The sequence below is a fragment of the Fistularia commersonii genome, chromosome 9 (genome assembly GCF_037954325.1).
Source record: "Fistularia commersonii isolate RoL2024-O1a breed Wild chromosome 9, RoL_Fcom_v1.0, whole genome shotgun sequence".
Taxonomy (NCBI): Eukaryota; Metazoa; Chordata; class Actinopteri; order Syngnathiformes; family Fistulariidae; genus Fistularia; species Fistularia commersonii.
The window spans coordinates 4,478,555-4,500,487 of record NC_141292.1 but is presented as its reverse complement, the minus strand read 5'-3'; the positions used below and the strand labels follow the sequence as shown (position 1 = coordinate 4,500,487).

The following is a 21,933-nucleotide window of genomic DNA, read 5'->3' as shown; positions in this document are numbered from 1 at the left end:
CTTTATTGAATAGGTCTCACAATCCTTGGATCATTGTGAAATTGTTGAAAAAAAGCTGTCAAATAATCAAGAAATTGAGCTGAACTATAGTGTTGTAAGACTATTTTCTGTTCACCTTAGTACTTAATATTATGAAAGTTACTGACTCATTCCTATGGCATATCTATAGGTGCCAATTTGTCTCAACTACTGTCACGTAAGGCTACCACACACTGGAGAAAAGATGCCTCTAATAGGTAAGTACAATGAAAAGCTGGACTTAATTAGTGGATATCATTTTAAAATAAATATTGATGTGTCAGACTGACCTGAAAATTAAGGATTAACTGTAAAAATCTTGGACCTGTGTAAGATCATGCGGTGTTGCTATGCAGAACTGATAGTGTTGCTGAAAAAGATGGCGATCTGGCAGAAGCGTCAAATCGAGACGAGTCTGGTAGCATGTTTGGGGAAAAAACAGCATGAGGCTAGCGACACACATACTTCTATAATACACTTGTGCTTCCGTCTCTTTTTCTATTTTAATGAACCATTCATAAAAGCCCAAACAATGCCCTGGACATGGTTATGAAAATCAAGGCTTTTAATATAATTGTCCACACAGGAAATTCTTACATCACTGTCGCTCTTCAAGTAGGTTATCGGTACAGCTTTTCTTTGCTGTTTTTGTTTTCATTGTGTTTCATTCAGGCCACGTAAAACATTTGATGGTATCGTATAACAGTGTCCTAATGAAAGAATATTGCTCTCAGAAAAAATTGATTCACCCCATTATTTTTCTTTGTGATGTCACTCATCCATATTATATCTGTGTGGGAAAAGCGGAAAAGTGAGCTTTGGGTTATTTAATTAAAACAATGATACAATATTCAAGAATGCCCTTTTAATCCAATACCCATATATACCACCATTGAACTGAAGATTAGTAAATGGTATAAACTTGCAGAGTTTTCAAAAAACATTTATATATTGTTGTTTTATGAAACCTATTTTGAATCAATATGTTGCCCACCTACAGAGCTAAATTTATGATTTATGTTGAAGCAAATCAACCTCGTATTGTCCTAGTCCTGGATTGATGAGAGCTGGAGCCAGTTCCCACTGTCACAGCTGAATTTGTTCACATAGTTATTATTAGTGATCCATGCCATATATGCTGAAATTACAGTTTTGTTTATTTTATTGGTTTTCTGTTACCATTACAATTTGAATGTGGTATGAATCAAGACTGAATATATTGCTGTCATGTAGTGGACTGCTTTCTGCTGAGAAAAAAAAAGGAAAAAAAAGGTTGTGACCTGAACGCAATGTGACCATAACCATTCTTTCTTTGTCTTTGGCCACTTGACCTTAAAAACTCACCCCACTTACACAGATTCGCAAAAGGGCCTGAGAGAAACTGGACTTTTAGAATGATGAAAGTTTTTATTCCAGACAGGAAGAAGTCACTTGTTACTAATGCAGTGTCTGTTTGGGCTGGAATAAAAGTAGACCTTTTTAATGTGGACATTTGTTTGTAACTAATGTGAAAGCAAGTTCACTCAAACTGCAAGGCAACCATCTGACCAGCTGTGACATTTTTCCCTCTCCTCCTCCTCTACCAGCACTGGTGAAGTGCACTCAGTTGGAGTGCACCCTGCTGGTCAATGTATGTAGCGACACCATTCTGCCCTTATCGTAGGATACATATTTTTATTATAACACAACCGCAGGATATTGAAAAAGACCAGAATAACTTTCATGAATTCAGATTTAAATGTACATTGGTATTTTGTTCTTTTTTCCTTTTCTGAGAGGCTTCTTGTTTTTTTTTTTTTTTTTCCAGTAATGACTGTCAGACATAGTTTTTTCTTGCTTATTGCAAGAACATTCCTGCTAATTTTTTTTTTAACATTTTTTTTTGTGATTTTAAAATGTGAACAGGTCACCTAAAGGATTTCAATCAGCTGAATTAGCTGACTAGAGGATTTAAAAATTTACCATTTTGATATTAAAGATATCCATAAAAAGAGACAACATTTGCCTTTAGAGGTGCATTCATTATTTTCTTGTAATCAGTTGGCCCTCAACATCAGCCGTCACTAAATAAAATGGAGAAAGTACATTTAATGTGCTTAGCCTATAATTAAAAACTTTCATCATGGTTTTCCTCTATTACATTTGTCATGTGACAAATCTTTTTAAATATTTCAATCTGTAGTGATGGGTTGGGTCATTTTTATTTTTGTTGAATAATGAATATAATAATGGTCATATTTTAACACTTTGTATGTCTTCTACAATACTGGGCAACTGTACTTCTCGCTTGTCTGAAAATAACTCTTGCTTTTTTGAATGTTTTTGGTAACCTGGCAACAGTAGTCAAGGGGAGACGAGTCTCCTGTTTTCCTTTCCAGTGGATGCTATTTTCCCAATCTCTTTTTTTTCTCCTTATTTTAAGTGTATGTCTTAAAAACAGAATGTGAACTTGACATAAATAGACGAAACGTTTCGTCTTTCTGATCTGTTAAATGGTGTGAGTTCAGTATGTTTGTAAGCTAGCACGTTTTGTAAATTCTTCCATTTTTTTTTATGTTGTCAGTTACTTAGAATGGTTGCTTGAGGCTAGCTTTTGTTGTAAAGGCAGCTCAATGGTTAAGCTGCTACCGTGACCACTAAGTGGTCACTCAAGCATGTGGAAGAGTATAATACTCACAAATGCACAGTTTTCATTAGTCATCAGGAAAAGCCTTCTTAAGGAGTTTACATTCCTGTAAATTTGTGCAGCTAAATTAACTGTAACTGAAAAGTGGCCTTGGAATATTTTTATTTAGCCCTTGAAATCTGCATGGGTCCCCGCCGTGATAAGGTGGGAGTTGCAGTCTGCTGCTTCACCACCTGATGTCAGTAAATCTCACAAAACTGGTCCTATGGAATTCATTCTGCAGCAGGAGAGCAGCTAATTTCTTTTGTTTTTGTACTGTTTCATTTATTTTTGGATAGGTGCTCTGTGGCCTATGTACGGTTAGACCCCCACCATCCACCCTGATACTGTACTGACCCATTAATTGCCGCTGGGGGGCGATAAACAGGTATGTCAGCGTTCATCATGTCAGCAGTGGGTAAGAAGGAAACTCAGTCAATGCCCAGTTATCGTCTGATGTTTAAAATTTTCCTTCCCAGTCTTTTTGAAATCAATACGATATGAACGATGCACACTATCGACCTGAAAATTAAAATATTGATTAAGGGTAACTGTCCTGCACCATACATTGCATTGACATGTATTAGCACTATGCTATTTAGAAACCTACAACAAACCTAGATTTCTATCACTAATTTATTGTATCAATTTGGGGATTTTCACTGTAAAGATTGTGTGTTTATTTCGGTTTACTTATATGGGCTGTTCTCTACTCGAACATATTATCAGAATTCTTTCCCAATTGATTGCAGCTTTTGTATGTTTATCATTCCCCTTGCATGATTTTTATCTGAAATATTTAATATTACTGGAATATTTCACAATTCAAATAATTGATAAAATAATGGGCATTGGCTTTTGTTAGAGGAAAATCTGATTATTTAAATTGTAGACCATTAAATTATACCATATCAGGAAGGCTGTGTCGGCTTTCTGTTCAGACACTTTATTGGACCTGCTTTCCATTTATCATTTTAGAAAACGTGGACGTAAATGATACTTCTTATTTACCAGACCCACCTGTTTCATTATTTTGAGTATTTTTCTTCTATATACATAAAGTCTTATCTATATTATAGCTGAAAAAATCTCAATATCATAGAAATCCTTTTTTTTGCCCTTATACCCCCTTTAGTTTACAATATAATTGCTAATTCAGCAATGAAATTGTTTATCCCACAGAATCATGAGTTCCATATTTATTTCATTCGTCTCTCATCAGCACCAGCTGTATTTAAAACATGTAAAATCAGGAGCTAAAATACAGATGAAGCCCAAGTTACAGTGACCAGGACTTTACATCATGATGGGCATTTGTTTGTATCTGCCATTAACGTATGCTTGGTGTCAGGTGAAATTGCGAATGATAGAAAAATATCCATTGACTGTTGCTTTAAGAATTAGAATTTTAAATTAATTGTATAAAACATGAGTAAAACGTGGAACAGTCAGCTCAAAATGATTGTTGTTTTTGTAAATTGGTACTATCTGTTCATGTACTTGCGGACTGTAAATTGCTAATTAAATGTGTAGGCGGCAACTGTCCACAGAAATGTGAAAAAGGAGCTGATAATGGTAACAGTGACCTGGTGGCATTTAAGTGTTGTTCTCTGTCCCGGATATTTTTTCTCATTAATTGTTCTGTTAAAAGAGCATTAGCTGATTAGATTATGCAAGCGACACATACCTGATGATGTACGATGCATTTTAAGAAGCCAATTGAGAGAAACAGAAAATGTACACCTGCATTTTGAATGGTCTCTTCCACTATTCTGCAAGCCTCCCCTGAATGAGTCATCCAGCTGGCTTCTCATTGGATAAGACCATGCCATCCCTAGGGATTGCCTTGCAGAGGCAGAAAGGCCTTGCTTCCATTCACAGAAACATTGGTATGCCGGCCCGCTATTTCATTCACATAAATGGCTAAATATCGCGTGCTTTTTGTCCTCGGCTCTTTTTCTCCTTTATCTTTTTGCCTCCACTCCTGATTTACGAGGGCCTGCCTTTTTCTCTGCTGCTTTTTTTGTTTGCCTTTGTTTCTGAGGAGAGAAGGCAGACGAGCTGCTTTTTTTTTTTTCTCCCCCCCTATATTTGCCGGGCAGAAAAGAGAGATGTTGGGAGGGACTGCAGTGCGAAATCTGCAGCAGAGTGAGAGCGGAAGCTGCTTATGAATGAGTGTCAGTCTTTCGGCTTTGCTAGATGCTCCTGAGGACATTTTACATGAATGGTGTGTGGCTGTGTGCTTTCCGCTGCCGGGGAGACGAAGATGCTTCATTACTGCTGCTTTTAAGGAGACTCTTGGGTTTCTTCTCTTCTCATCACCATGTCGTTCATTCTGTGTTTTCTCTGAGTCATATCATTCATGTAGTTCAAGCAGGACCAATGGCTGGTTGTTTTAGCTTTGATTCTATATCTGCTTTCTGTTCTTTCTGGCTGAAGAGCTAATTTTCCTTTTTTTTTCTATATTGCTGAAGAAGATACAGTTCAATTATAAGGCTTATTAGGAAAATATTTTATCTTGAAAATGGAAAGGAAAAATAAACGAAAGGAGAACGTTCCTTTGTTCCTTTTTACATTAGTGCATGATATTTTTGCAGAATAGAAACGGGCATTTTTAAAAGGCAGAAGTGAGAGCCCGTGATGAAGTCCGCTCATATTCTGCAGCTTTTATGTGTTATAATGCACAATGTATTAATCATGTTACATGTCTCTAGTCAGGAAATTCAACTATGCTATGTCTTTAAATGATTTGTTTGAAATGTATATTACATTCTTAAAAGAGTTGTATTTAGATAGCTGGTACGAGACTCTCTAATATCCATTATGTTTTTGGACCATCATTGCATATTTAATCGGTAGGCGATTTTCTTTTGGAAATTAATTATAAGACGGAGTTTCGCAAACACTTGCGAATAATTATTCTAAGCTAAACATTGAAGCTACCTCTCATCCTTTTATTTCTGAAACAAGTGCGAGTTTAAGAATTACCTAGAATATATATGAGGGTTGAATTTAACAATTTGTTTCTAGTTTGCTGCAAGTGGGAGGTTTTTTTTTCCCTCTCTGCCTCCAACAGGAAGTGATTTGCAGTGTTCAGCAAGCCTTTTGTTGAGAAGGTTTTCTCAGATCAGTGAGTCATGCTTCAGCTCTGAGCCGGCAGGCAGCAGTCAGTAGCGAGTGTTTGCTCTTCCCTCACATTATCCATGATCATCGACAACATAGACCTTCCTCAGCTCTCTCACTTTTGGGATTATTGAGGCTGGAAATCTGCAGCAACATCATCATCATCATCATCACCATCATCAGCGCTGGAAACCAAATAAGCTGCAACACAACATTGGCAGCCTTGTAGAGACCTTTTCCTCTCCATCATCCTCTTCCTCTGCTTCAGTGTTGTGTTTCCATGGATTTTGTCTGTGTGTTTCTCTCTCCCGGATTGGATTGCAGCTCTGGATTTTACTGATAGTAGATTGGCAGCAGCAGCGGCAGCAGCTCAACACAACCACCACTGTAACCTCAATAGAGAAAATTACAGTCAGGTGGCCTGTGATTGCTAAAAGGCGTTTGCTGCCTGTACCGCTGCTGCTATGTTACAGGAGAGGGTAATCAGCACGGCTCAGCCACGTCTGCTAGCACAGTTGTGAAAGAGGCAGGCTGTGCGCATTGGTTGGTGGAGAGAGGCTAGAGAGCAAGAGAGAGAAGGGTATGCTTCACCGTACCAAATACAACCGCTTCAGGAATGAGTCAGTAACATCCGTCGATGAGCTTCTCCACGGCCTGTCCATGAACCCCAAGGTCTCGGCCACCCCCCAGCCTGCCGCCGAGACATCTTACACACCCCCGACTGAGGTCCAGCCCTCCTCCACCACCACTGCTTCCAGCACCCCCACCGGCCACGGCTCTGATCACCTGGAAGATGGAGGTACCACTCTCTGCACCCTCATCAACAAGGTGTCCAGCCTAAAATTCAGCAACTCGGGCAGCTTGCTGGGCATCAAGGGTTTGCCCTCAGCTGTCAAGGACCTGGCTGTGTCTAAGCTGCAGGGGGGTGGGGGACCGGGCTCAGGCGGCTCGAGCCCCAGTGCGGCGGCGGCAGCCTCTGGTGTGGGTGGCTCTCTGTGCAGCTTGGCCTCCCATTCGACTCCCTGCTCACAGCTGGATCCCAGCGTCGGCATGAGCAAGAAGAGCAGGCAGGACGAGCTTCAGCCGAGCGGAGAGGACTGGAACCCGGGTGGAGGCGGCGGACTGGTGAGCAAGCCCTCCAGAGGATGGCTACACTCGAGCGAGAAGATCTCCGGTCCAGGAGTGACATACATCGTGAAGGTTGGTGCTTTTCCTGTTTCCTGCCTCTCGGGCCCTTTTTTTACAGTCAATTCTTTCAATGGGTCAAGCGTCGCGCGCTGCGAGGGAGGGAGAGATAACGGCGTTTCACTTGCCTATCACAACATGCCCTTGAATGTAGGTTGGCTAGAGCCTGAGTGAAAGAGCAGTGACCAGAAAATAGGCACTGAATAATTCACCAAATAGAGAAGATCAGGAAGGGGGAAAAAGTAAAACAAAAGCATGTGATGAGAAAAACACGAGTGCCATTTTACTGTATACGTTCCATTCTATACAGAATTTCTGTCTTGTGAATGTGATGCCACGGTGTTAGGGTTTGGTAACCATGGTGATGTGTGAATTCTGTACATTGCATCTCTGTGCATCTCTCATTGGCCATTTTAGCTTGCAGACAGGGAGGTGGTAGAATAGGAAAAGAGGCACGCGGTGCATGTTTGTCTCATCACGCCCATATCTCACGTTAATGTCAGTGCTTTCAGCCATCATACATCATTTAAAGGGGCACAAGTTGGCGCACAACTACGAGAGCTATGAATGTCATCAGGCTGGCAATGAGTCACTAGCTTGAAGAGTGACGATGCTGAGCTCTTCAAGGTGTGGAGTGAATAAAAAATCTGAACATATTTCACCAAACCTGTAACTTGCAGTGTGTGTGTGTGTATGTATACATATATATATATATATATATATATGTATAACATTTTAATTTGCAGTGTGTTTTTCCCTTTGTATTTATGCATTTAACCTCCAGGAAATTACTAATCACTGTTGAGTAACCATGTTGCACTGCATGATTGTCATCATATGTCACACATTGCAGTTTTGTCTGTGCAAAGCCCACAGATTTGTAACCAGTGTAACATTCCATTAGCAGCAGTAAGGCAGAGCCCTTATTTGACCAGTCAATGTTGCCTAAAGCATCTACTCTGTGGCTAGGGAAATGGGTCTGGGCTCAGCGCCCCAACCCCCTGCTCTTCCTGTGGTTGGGGTCCAGTGTGTATTGAGTTCAGTGTGGTGATTTGCTCACAGCACTTTTAATTAGCGTCATGTGGTCACTCCTTGTACATCATGCACCATTACTCTAAAGGGACAGTTACTGGCAGTGACACTGTTTACACTCACTTTTTAGCCCGTGGTGGTTGTTTATCTCAAATAAATCTCACTTTTAGCTACTTGTTTGCCCAAATCATTACGTAGACTGTAGTATTATATTTCGCTCACACAATGCACGGGTCATGGTTTCAAAATGTTGTACTCGTAATAGAATATTTTTCCATTATCTTGTCATAATAGTATGAGGGGGTTTCATAACCACAAAGTAAAAATTACTTTAAATGATTTACTGCTGGCGATTTGTTCATTGTTTGTGGATTTAAATTATGTTTTATGTGAAGGCACATTTTCCACTTTAGTTTTAGTTGTTCTAAAGTTACATTTTTTTAAAAGGAAATTCAACCGAGAAATTTTATAACTCATTGTAGTTATGAAGGTTCTACGGAACTGAGCTATTTCCTGCCTGAGGTTACTGAAGTGTTAGTCTGGAAGCCCCTAGGACTACATCACCTTATCTAGGAGGTATTGTGTCACTATTGCACTTCTGCTTTTGCTTTCAGAGACTGAGGGGCAGGTCATTCTATTTATTTGAAATACAAGTATCACAAAATGTATTTATTTTTCACATTTTCCCACTTTGCACGACCACTCCACATTCAGATGTCGACTCATCTTTTGATTCATTAATGCAAGCCTCTCAAGGGGTCACAATCCCTGTAAATATTCGACACAATAACAATACATAAACACATAAAACCGAGGGGCAGTGTACATGCGGCTAACCGCCCTTCAGCGGGTCTTCGTCATTGTATTTCTAGGTCATGTAAGGGTATTATGAACTGGTGTCAATAGATATTGAATTTTTAAAGGGTGCTGTTATGACTGTTAAGAGGAAAAAATTCTATAGTTGATTAATTGGCCAGTATCATAGAAGTATGTAATGTATATTTCAGTTTAAATGGTGTAATCGTGCATTTTATCGACGGAAATTTAATTTGATAAACTATTGAAGAAATGCCCAATACAGAAAAAAGGTATTTCATTTTTGTAGTATTTTTAAAATTGTTTATTTTACTGTAAATCAATTTGCTATGTTGTTTATGTATTTGCTTACTTATTGGATCTATCTTCGAAAAGTATCAGACAGAACTTAAATAGCAAATACAATACTTTTTTTTGCATGTGAATTAAGTGGTGCATTCAATTAAAAAAAAGGAAAAATGCACAGGAGCCAACTTTTTCCAAGGCCACAGTAACAGCAAGTGCATTAGACACAAAAAAGTAATAGTTTGCTCACAAGCAATTGCAACACTCCCCATCATTCTGTGTAACCTGTCCAGCAGCTGCTCTGCACTGTTTTCTTACCCTTTACTTCAGCTGGTATTTTTAATTATTAAATCTGTGTTTTACTTCATGACTGTTCCCACATTATTCCACACATTTTGTATTTATTATTAATTTTGGGGTACTCTCCTGTATACTTTCAGGTCATTTCCTTTCCTTTAAACAATGATATAGACCATTTCCCACTGAATGTTAGGATCATGCACAGCTTTTTTTTCTGTCTTTTTAATTATTTTTCGAGTAGTTTTGATGTTGGTCATTTGTGTAGAAAATGCAAAGAAAGATTTATTTTGATAGTTTCGTGTGTCTGGATCACCTTCTATAGTGCACAGGGTGCTTTTGAAGAATATACACAAGTATACATGTAATCCTCTCGACATAATGTTTCCTGGGATCATGTGTGACCTTGACGCTTTATCTGTGCAACTAAGGACATTGTTTGTCCATCATGAGTGGAAAATGTTCATCATTTTCTCATAAATGACAACACACTCGATTTATTTTATACTTTTGGACGATATTTTTTCGATATCTTCAATATTCCCCCCCCCCCCCATTTCAGATTCATTTTTGTCTTGTCACACTATCATCTGAGTAAACAAAATACATGAGTCATCTCGGATGGCATCTTCCCGTCTCCGATCCATGCCATGTCAAAATAAAAGCTTCCCAATTCCTCTTAAACTGGTGAGAAAGGTTCACAGTTCGTCAGTTGACAATTTTGGGCTCAGTCAGTGGAGTCGGCATCAATCCAATGGAAAGTTGGCGGTTCAGATTTTAGTGCTGCATGTTGAAGTGTCCTTGGGCAAGACATTGAGTTCTAAGTTGCTCCTGATGGCCTGGTTAGCACCTCAAAGGGCTGCTCTCTTGGCGTGTGAAGCGCTTCAAAACGCCAATGTGTGAAAGCGTTCTATATGTCGAGACCGTTTACCATTTCTGAAACCGGTTTGAAGAGCTTCCGAAGGGCTTCTATGACTGTTCAATGCAAAAAAAAAAAAAAGCTGTCATTACCACGTAAAAAGGGAAAATTAAAAATACTTACCTGACCCTGATGATGATTTGTTTTGTCCATCTCAAGTGGCGATTTTTTTTTTTTTTTTTTTTTTTCATCCTTTGGTGGTGAATGGTTCTGAAATATTTCAACAGCCTAAAAATGAGCTGACTAAAGACACATTTTTTTTAAGCAATAATCTATTCATATGCTTAAATGTAATGTATGTCTGTATTACCTCAGGAAGTTGACAATTTTATCTAGTTTCTTTTATTCTTGGAGCACCAACACTGAGGTTTGAAAGTGCATTTAGCTTCGGAGGAGCATTTCTGAAATGAGAGCGAATGGCCTCATAACGCTAAAGCTGATTATAACAGCTACCTTCTTTAGGTAGGGTGAATAGAGATATCAGTTTGTGTTGGACATGTATTTTGTTTACAGCCAGACCACGAATGTGATTCTTAAAACGATAGCAACTCGTTAGCACAAAGTGTTCCCAGTCTGTGCAGTATTATTCAGAAGAGGTGCTGTAATGTGAGTAGGCGGCTTGTAATGAAGATGATTTTATGCGATAGGAGAACTACAGTCACCTTACAGGCTCATTGGCATGGTCAACTTCCTGAAAATAACTATGGTTTTGTTTTTTTTTTGTTTTTTTTTCTTTCGATAAACTTTGCAACTGCGCCTTTGCCTCTGCTGTTATTTTTTTTAATGAGCTACAACAGATGATCACGATACCAGCCCAGCGGTTAAAATAAACCAGAACAGAAGTGAATTTGTGCATGTCTGTACAAGTTCAAGGTAGTCTGTCTGCTATTTTTGTGCATTAACATCATGATGGGATATAATACCCAAGGTTCAAAAATATACAGAGAAAATAGGGCCAAATTTTTTTTCAATAACCAGTCTTGAATGACAGGTAGGGGTTTTTTGTTCATAGTTCTGTTTATCATTAAAACCCCATTATAATTTTTTTTTTTTTTTTTCAGTATCTGGGTTGTATAGAAGTCCTGCGATCGATGAGATCTCTAGATTTCACCACAAGATCACAAATAACAAGGTAAGTCCGCCAGGTTGTTTACAGGATATTTAAAAAGATATAGGAGGGCTTATTTTAAATATTTGGTGGCACGGTCTGCAGTGGTTTGCGCTACCTGGTTCTATTCCGACTGGTGCCTTTCTGTTTGGAGATGTACGTTCTGCCTGTGACTGGGTTTCCTCCAGGTTCTCTGATTTTTTCCTCACAGTCCAAAAACATGCAGTAGGTCCGTTGAAGACTCCGAATTACCTAGACGTTTGAATGAGAGAAAAAACGGTTGTATATCTTATATGTGGCCCTGTGATTGACCAGGTCTAACCCCACCTCTCGCCTACTGACAGCTGGGATAGACTCAAAGATAATGAATTAATGAAAAATGGGTGAAAAAAATATATTTTAAATAGATTTTTTTCTTATGTTGCTACAATCTCACTGTCTTAAAACTGTTTTGACCAAATGCTTGCCAATTGGTCGACTGAATCTTGCATGGAAAATTTTTGCAAAGAATGGTAAAATCAGTGGTTTGTGGCCCACAGGGAACAGCTGTTTTTAGAGCATACCTTTGATGATCTTAAATTTAAAAAAAAATTAACAAAGATAAGTGAGTCTCTCGTTCTATCTCTGTCCAAATTGTAATTTTCCCAAATCAGTGATCCTCATGGTGGTTTTGCAAAATCATGGTGTTAGCAAAATCTGTGCACTTTTTCATGTTTATACTATATGCTTGTGTCAAATGCGAAGAATGTGTATATGGCTCACTGACTTGTTCCCGGGGTGAGCATTTAACATTAGGTACTTCCTCATCTGTAGAATACACCTATTTTGAAAACGTCAATATTCCTACCTCCTCTTGAAATGACAACTTCTGCAATAGGTGGACTGTAATTTAAAGCAATGGCAAATTCTCAAAATCACCAACATATGATAACATTATATAAGGTAATTTTATGTTTGCATGTCAATTTCTGTGACTGAATCTTTGAGAACGCTGGCCAGTGTGCAGTGAGCCAAGGACAGACAGTGGATCAGTCGGTGTCATGTCCGCTTTTCTGCTTGGCTGAAATCTATTCGTTGTTGACGTTAGCTAGCAAGGGCACACAGTTGTAGGTTCCCTGTCTCTTTCTGTCTTCCTGAGCCTTTAATGAAGAGAGAGAGAAAGAGAGACAGGAGGAGAGGACCTTGAAGAGAGAGAGAAAGTTGTTGTTTCTATAATTAGATTCCTCCTTTTATTAAAAGAACCCACTGCTGTGATTGATTTATCTGCCGAGAGAGGATACTGAGGTGAACATTGCTGCCTCTTTCACAAAAAATACACTGCTATTACAGACCATGAATGAACATACTTATGTATCTTTTTGCGTTTACACATTCATGTATTTTACCCAATAACACTGTTTCAGTGTGTTTGGTTTGTGTGGAGGGAAGGTCTCCAATTGGCAAATAAATTGATAAACAATAAAATCATCTTTAATTGCTGAAAGAGATGTGCCTTATCATGGTTGCATAGTGTAATTGTGATATACCCCTAAAACATTTTTTTTTTTTGTTATTGCTATTTTTTATCCTTTTTTTTGACAACAAAGCCACCAATTTGAATATAATTAAAAGGCATTTTACAATTCCAGTTAGCAAATCATTCTTTTTGATTTAAAAAACAAAAAACAACTGAACAGCTTGTTGCCTATTTAGTCTGGACATAGGATTGAAAGATCTCTAAATGTGTCTGGTGACTTTTAAAAATAATCCGCACAAATGCAAAATTAAGTGTGATTCTGTGTCGTTCACGGTCACCTCCTTGGCCTCATCGTCCTCTTTTTTTTTTTTTTTTTTTTTTATCCTTTAGGGAAGCCATCAGTTTGGTTTGTGAGGCAGTTCCAGGATCCAAAGGTGCTCTGCGGAAGAGAAAGGTACATGAGCCGACAGGGAGGGGGGAGTGAAGGACAGGGGAAAAAAAAAAAAGCGATCGTGGGTAAAGTGTCGCCGAAAATGAGATGGCTGCAAATGTTGGTGAAAGAAAAATAGAGGCAACAGCATTAGATATTCATTTACTATCTATATATAGCATCGCCTGGGTAAGTTCTCTGGCGGTGGGATAACAGATACATAGCAAGAGGAAGAGATGATGAGAGATTTTACTGAGCAGAGAGGGGGAAGACATAAAGAGGCATGGGATTGTACGTGCGTGGGCGTAGCTCAAGCCCACGATGCATTGCACACCGCACACAGTGCTTAGTGACTCATGTAGTGCACAATATCTGTGATCAGGAGGCAGTGTGTTTTTGTGTGTGTGTCCGTCCACAGTGTGAAAAGACACTGTCTCAGTGTGGAATATGAAATGAAACATTACCCTGCTCTCAAGAGCTTGCTCAAATGTCAGAGAAGAGTATACGACACAAAAACTCTCTCAGAATAGATGCAAGATATAAGCAAATGTTATTTGGAGCATGCGGCGAGTGCATCGCGGTGACATCAGCTGGCTACTGAGAATTCCAAAATTGGTTTGGCTAATTTTATCTGGCCTTTTATTCATCTCAAATCACCCACATTTCAGCCTCCTATTATTGGACAAAACATGCAAATGATTGAAGGCCCATTCTTGGGGGTGTATGCAGCTCTTGTAAATACAAAACACTCAAACACTGTTGTTGATTCCATGTGTGTTCTTTTGTCCTTCCGCTCTGGTTCTACCAGCCACCATCCAAAGCTCTGTCCAGTATCCTGGGGAAGAGCAATCTGCAGTTTGCTGGCATGTCCATCAACCTCAATATCTCTACCAGTAGCCTCAACTTGATGACTCCTGACTGCAAACAGGTATGTTTGGCCAGTTGTCTAAATAAAAGCACACGCGGTGCGTCTCCCAAAAGATACGAATCACGCTCCTCTAGAATCATATTTTTCTCTTTTTGGAAGTTATTTTAGATTCTCACGATTTCTTTAATATTGTTTTTTGAATAAGTTGAACATTTTCTGTGCTCACCTCGAGCCCTTTCAACATTTGTTTTTTATTGGGTTTTACAAAAATGGAACAATATAGGATGTTCTTACTCGGATCTGTCAGATTTAGAGTTCATCAAAAACATTCAACAAAGTACCTGTTAAGAAATACCCCTCCACTTTCTTGTCCCTTTATAACTGCTTATTTTTCATTCCTTCATTTCCTCACCGAACCAAAGTTAAGACAGACATTTTAGCTGTATTTGCAAAAAAGTCTCATAATCATTTATTTTTACAATTTTTATTGAAATACCATGATGCAAGCATTAGCTGCAGAGGGCCACCCTGGTTTCTGTGGCAAGGGGCCCTTGTTACCATGGAGACAAAGCAGTTCAAAATACCATGAAACAGGTCTGTGGCAAGTCCAAATTTGCTTCTTTATTAGGGGTTGTAAAACCAAACCCACCATCTTAGCCTCAGTCCTTCAAAAACAACTTTTTGAGATGTCAGAAAAGGGCGTCAGGGTGCTTAATTTTGAAGACGTCAAATAACCAGTCTCCAAGAGTCACCAACTCTGCAAATTAGAGCCTGACTTTAACGCCCTTTGACTTTTTGGAGGGTGTCCTTTATTATTACTGTTTTATTAATATTTCTTAAATTAAAGTTATTTTTTTGTATATATTTCTATTTTGTAGATGAATAGTTGCTTGTCTGCAAAATCCACAAGTACATATTGAAAAAGCAATACAAAGACACTGAATTTCCCCAAATTAAACCATATTAAATGTAGTTTGTTAGATGTGTGAGAGCAGATCGCCTGAAAGAATTGAATTACTGCTTGATTCCTGCATCTTTTTGCCCCTCAGATTATTGCCAACCATCATATGCAGTCCATCTCCTTTGCATCAGGCGGGGACCCTGTGAGTAACAGAGTGGCCTACATGAAGTTTTCCAGTCATACAAAATTGGAGGATGACATGAGTGATGTGTTTCTTATTAGTGTCTAATTTTGCACATTGATTAATATCGGATGACAATTCAGTGAATTGCATGAATGAAATGGATGATATTCTGTGCATACGGCATGTCAGTTAATTAATTTTGATTAAATTCCCATTCGATATGAATGCAAGACAAATTATACATGTCTGGTCTTTTGTCTAATAGTGTAGTTTTCAAAAACATTTGTGAGATGTCTCTTTTTTTTTTTTTTATTTCAGGACACAACCGATTATGTCGCCTACGTTGCAAAAGACCCCGTGAACAGAAGAGGTAGTGGCCCATAGTTTTTCCCTTGCGTGCCAGTTGACTGACATGCTACATATTCCTTACAAGCACTTGCTCTATCCCTTATCAGCTTGCCACATACTGGAGTGCTCAGACGGTCTCGCCCAGGATGTCATCAACACAATCGGCCAGGCCTTTGACCTCCGCTTCCAGCAGTACCTGCAGTGTCCCTCAACCAAGCAGTCCTCCACACATGACAGGTGAGGAAGTGAACTAGCATAACCCACGAGACAGAAGTTCGCAGATTCAAAAACCTGTTCTTGTAGGGTATTAAACATGGAGGAGTTACCGTGGACGGAGGAGGAGGAGGAGTCGGCGGAGCATCCTTACTATAACAACATCCCCGGCAAGATGCCACCTCCTGGGGGGTTCATTGACACACGGCTGACCAGTCAGAATGCAGCATCAGACGGTTGCCAGGTAGAATCACTTGGTTTATGAAGCCAAAAGTTGATAAAAAAAAAAAAAAAAGCTTGAAAAACTCAGTGACACAGGATGTATTTTCTTCCAAGCAGTTTCGTTTGTTTCAAGACTCTAATGAAGAAGTAGGTGTTTTTCTAAGGAATTGAATGTGCTAATAATGCTGTAACTGTGATTTTGAAAGAAAGACTCATTCTTTCCTTGAAAATCCTCACCTGATGCATTTTCTCTGGCTATATTCCATACGCTTAAATACATGTATAGATTGAGGAGTTTTAAATATCTGCTGTGTCTTCATGTTATCAGATGGGCTTGGGCTCTGTCGATCAAACATATTATCAAGGGCGGCATTGTGGAGAAAACTGGGGAGAGGAGAGAAAGCCTATCATCATACAACAGGGTAAAAGATCAACGGCATCAAGGCGCACGGCACAGTATGTTCCATTTAGCACCAGCACATCAACTTGAAATCTAACCGTGCTTTTTCTTCTAAATGTCAAGGATCATTTGATATAAGCAGTCAGCCCGAGAGCAAAGGTCAGGCACCAAAAACAGGAGAGATGCCCATGTATGTGAACACCCAGCAGATCGATGCCCAGGTCCTGGTGGCGCTGCAGGCCGAGGCGGAGAATGTGACAAAAGGCATGGCAGCTGTAGCCAAAGAGAGCCCGCAGAAGGACCTGTTTGACATGAGTAAGTCTTGCTCGGTGACGGTCACGGGATCGTGGATTCGGAAGATTTTGAAATGAGTCACTGCTGTACTGAGAGGAAATAATTCCAGCCGAATGAATACAAAGCAGTGACAAGACTTAAGGATCGCCCAGGAAGATGACTTTTCTATTGAGCCTCATACACTTATTTTTCTTTCCAAGCTTTAGTTCCTTAATGACCCCTGTGTGACGACATGATAATATCCTGTCAGTTTCAAGACACTAGTGGGATGGAGTTACTATCAAGGTTCTGCTTCATCCCTTACTAATTTTAATTGCATACTGAGCTCATCTGTTATTACATACAAAAGATCAGGTCGATTATTAATGTCCTTTATCCCTCTCTGGATGAATAATCCATGGTAAAAATAACGTATGAGCAGCCAGCCAAATAATTTAAATGCGAATTGGTCTGATATTTAAAAATAGCTCTAGAAACTATTGTCTACCTGCCGGAGTATTTTTACTTTTAAGGTTCTGTGTTTGTTACTGTTGTGAGACTGAACCAGTGTGTTAGCTAACAGATTTTTTTTCACCGTGCTTCATAAATGTGCTGACTTTTTTAATAACAAAAATGAAATTGAAATAAGAAAACCATCCATTTTCTACTAATTGTCAGATAATCCAAATTTCTTTCTCATTTAACACAATTCTTTTGATGACTTGGTTTGTTCACCCACATTTAATAGTGTTTTCACTTGATTTGTGGTATTTCCCCAGAGTTATGGGTAAACTTCAAGATGTGATGAGGACTAGGCTAATTTATCAGTAAAAAGGTAGTGAACCTCCTCGAAAAGGTGTTAGAAAAATCCGATTGAAACAAAATTCTACCTCAAACTAATTCATACTGGAAAAAAGGAGATTGCCAATGTAAAAATCACTATAAGATGTCTCATTTAGATATTTCTGAAGATAAATACGTTGTCCAATTAGACTGGTTGATGTTGGTTTGTCAGGAGAGCTTTGTGAGCATTGTTTGAACAATACAAATACATAAATAACATGAGTTACACTAAAGTCACAAACACCGTCCCGAAACAAATCCATTCTTCTCATCCTTCCCTACAAATTAGATCACTTTTGTGTCGTGCACTTTGTGTTGAGACTCACGGGTCTTTCTGTCCGCTGCCCACACCCAGAGCCCTTCGAAGATGCCATTCAGTCCCAGTCCCATCCGCTATCCCAGGGCCAAACCCCGTCTCAAGTATCTGGTCTTCAAAAGGCGGCCTCCGTGGACAATTCCAGCCCTCTGCTCGTGCGCTCCCTGGCCTTCCGGGCGCAGGAGGAGCTGGAGGGCCAGCCCTGGTATCACGGCAAAATGAGCCGCCGCGACGCGGAAAAACTGCTGAGGGAAGACGGGGATTTCCTGGTCCGTAAGAGCACCACCAATCCCGGGTCCTATGTTCTGACGGGCATGCACAATGGACTCGCCAAACACTTGCTGCTGGTGGACCCGGAGGGCACGGTAAGACAAAGTCCGATCAGTTAGCTGAGTGTACATTATATATAGTTGCAGATGGAAGAGGCAAAACACGCTTAATTTATTTTGACATGTCTGCAGTTCTGTCCTGTAGATGTAACGCTTTTATACAATTCAATTGAATTCAATTCAAAAGTCTTTATTAATCATTGGCTTTGGCATTAAAATGTTTTCCTCTTCAGTCATACTAGCGTACTTGCAGACTAGTGATTTATTAACTCGTAACTTGGTGCCAGTTTGTCGCTCCATCCTCAGCATGGACGGATGCAGAAATCAAATATTTGTCGTCGTTCCAGCACTTTATTCCTAATTAAACTTGAACTTAACTCTGAATGCTGCTCAGACAAAAAAACTTTTTCTTCTCTCTTTTTTTTTTTTTTTTTTATTTTCAAAGGTACGGACAAAAGATCATGTGTTTGACAGCATTAACCACCTTATTGGCCATCACCGTGACAACAATCTGCCAATTGTGTCGGCTGGGAGTGAACTGTGCCTCCTACAGCCTGTTGGAAGGAGACAGTGATGAGTAACAGGAAGCTCTGAACTGTCTCTTACAATCCTGAAACTTGAAGACGAAACATGAAGAGAATTTGCTTAAAGGCTCGACGGCGTTTTGGGAAAAGTGCTGCCGTTACTTCACAGGAGGCACTGGAAGGCGCAAGATTTGTTTAAGATTTAAAAAAAAAAAAAAAATTTATAGAACTGTTATTTTGTTGTGATGACTGAAATGCTATATTTTTGAGAAGACATAGGTGCATTTGGACATAATATCTTGATTTGGTGTTTTAAAAGATTACAAAAAAAAGAGAGTTGTTCTTGTAGTTTAGACGAAGTGCAAATCAAACCTCAAAGAGGTGTTCACAAGAGTATTTTAGAATAAAAACCTGAGATTTTAGTTTTTGTCTGTCAAGCACAACCACATTTCTACTCGAACTGTTGGCTAAGAGGTTGAGGAAAAAAAAAACATTTCCAACAAACGCTGTTTATATCGAAATTACTTTCCGGGGAAACATCCTTTAATCTCACCAATGGCGTGACGGCTCACTCAATTACTCACTATATGAAATTTGCTATTATGGGGGATTAGAATCGATGTTTTGCTTTGCAGTAGTCACAACGTGTTGGGGTTGCAGTCAGACACCCTTCATTGTGCTGTCAATGGCTTTAAATACTTAACTTTTTTTAAAAAAGGTATTTTCTCGTGTCACTGCGGCCGCATGACTTAAAATCAACTGTTCTTGTGGACATTGTTTGTAGACCTTAATACCCCTTTATTTGAAAGAGGTGCTTGTGTATGCTGACACTGTAAGATATTTCTGCTTTTCAAACAGTGGTTTATTTCTCAATTGGTTTTTCTCTGGGTTCTTCTGTTCGGTGTGTAGTCAATGATTAGTTTTGAGGCTTGAGTTACGCAATGGGTATCCTCACATCCTTGATTCGCTTTTCCAGGTTTTTGGTGAACTTTCAAAAGTTATTATTATTATTATTATCATGAAAATTATTGTTGTTGTTCTTTCAATGGCCACAAACGAATAGCACAATCAGAACGTTAGATCCCCGGCGTCGGCTGTACCAAGACTATTGACCAATGTGACGAGATGTGACACCATCTTTTACAGAGGAGGATAAATTAGACCAACGTCACGGCGCGCTCAGCGGTATTCAAGATTTGGTCCGTTTTGCAGAAGCTTAATGTATTCACTGGATAGAAAGGATTTCACTCAAGTCTTTCTGAATCCGAGATAAGCATCTTTGAAAGGTCCTCTGTTTTCTGAAATGACATCATCATCATCAACACCCAGAGAAATCAAGCTTCCTGAACTGTTCACAAGATAATTATCCTTAAATTCAGAGATGATTACTTTGTTAATTCATTCAACGGAATACATGTACTTTCTGCAAGACTCTAACCGTCGGATATCACCACTGCAATTGGATATTGTGACGTTCTACAGCACAGGATAAACCAAAATATTTACAAAGAGTTTTCCACCGTGGCATTTCGCAGCCCCCCGTACACAATCTCGCCCCCGATTGGTTTTCTGTTTTTAGATCAGACGGATGTTTCGGCATAGTGGGAATTACACATTTGACAGGAGTAGTGTCCAGCTACCCCTCACCCTTACTACTGTCAGTTTTCTGATGGATACCAAATGAAAGGGGCATTGTATTAATATGCACTGGACCACTTCGATTGAACCAAAATCAGCATGAGTTCAATGAGTTTGACAAGACAGATGCAATGTAATATAACGTGCCTGTATTTTGCTGCAAGAGGGAGTGTACAGTACACACATCTCACAACACATATTTAGCAATGAGCAGTTTCGGGGTCTCGCAAAAAGAAGTATCAGATACCTTTTGGTTGAAGATGAGATTGTTTTTGAAGCCTTGTGTCTGATGTCACAGCGTTTGCCGCTCACAATTCCTTTTTAGTGACAGGAAAACGTTCGGCTTTTATTTTTTTTTCCGAGAAAGATGACCAGAGGGTTCGAGACACATGACTATACGTTTGGAAAAAACACTGGCTTTTTTTAGGATTATACCTTTTTTTTTTTTTTTTAATTCTGATAGATAATTCACATCAAAATTCAGAATTCTGCCCCCTTTACCCAATTTCCTGTCAATTTTCATCATTTTTGACAAACGCTTTTGAAAAAGAAACACTTCATGTGGTCAATATCTTCTGCTGCAAGAAGAAAACAGGCACAAAAAAACATTCTGGTTTTCAACACTTAACCCCCTTTATTTCCTTTTTTTTACCCTGATTTTATTTGTGATATGATTTCATCAGATCTCTTATATGGGAACAGGACATAACACCCCGATTGATTTTTAAATCGCAGAAAATAAACCTATTATTAAGTGATTGGTATTCTTTCTGAAGAGCAAGAGAAGTATTTCTGACAACTCCATATGATTGCTTTGACAACACGATTAATTACACAACCAAACTTGCCGGGACACCAATAAAGATATGGCTTCTTTTTTTTTTTATTTCCCAGATTTTCGTTGATGAAAATGTGCCTTTTATTTGTAGAAATGGTGTTTTTATTTCTCTTTTCTCTCTTCAAAGTGCAATAGCTGATCTTCAATGGGGCATGCCTGTTCACTAGAGGTTGTGTTTTCGCCCTGCTGCGTGTTGCTGCTTGAGACTACTGTTTTCTCTCTCTCTCTCCCTCCCTCTCTATTATATACATGTATTATAACTGTATCATTTCAGGATTCTGAATATAACTCTTTGTCAGAGAATCACATGAGAACTCACTATTTTGGAACAGGTATAGAGAAAAAAAAAAACGAAATAAAAAAACAAAAAAAAACAAATCAAAAGTCCAAATGATGTTTACAGATTTAATCTTTTTTGGTTGTATGAGTTTATCATTATTCTGTATGACTGTTGGCAATAAAACCGTGAATGTGTAGAATTTCCGCTGTAACAAGCAGTTTACTGTTTTATCAACCCTCCGGCACGCAGATTTACCCTGGATTGTCGTGCACCAGGTTGGGATCGGTGAACATGCGTGTTACCTTGCAAATACCTTTTATTTATTTATCCATATTTCCTCCATTTTTGGTGTTCACACCCTTTTGGGACAAACCCCGGAGAAAAATCTTAAAAAATCATCTATAAACATTGCTGAAAGTTTC

At 39.1% G+C, this 21,933-nt stretch overlaps 1 protein-coding gene across 1 annotated transcript; it reads left to right on the top strand.

Annotated features, from left to right (window-relative positions):
• Window positions 1–6,260: 6,260 nt before the first annotated feature.
• On the top strand, window positions 6,261–21,710 carry shc3 (SHC (Src homology 2 domain containing) transforming protein 3). The gene is made up of 12 exons (XM_086152066.1): window positions 6,261–7,006; window positions 11,402–11,472; window positions 13,295–13,358; window positions 14,143–14,262; window positions 15,252–15,305; window positions 15,606–15,657; window positions 15,743–15,872; window positions 15,939–16,092; window positions 16,399–16,492; window positions 16,594–16,785; window positions 17,942–18,267; window positions 18,677–21,710. Exons 1-12 carry the CDS (start codon window positions 6,389–6,391, stop codon window positions 18,803–18,805), a joined length of 2,004 nt encoding a protein of 667 aa, XP_086008192.1. The 5' UTR covers window positions 6,261–6,388; the 3' UTR covers window positions 18,806–21,710.
• Window positions 21,711–21,933: the final 223 nt, after the last annotated feature.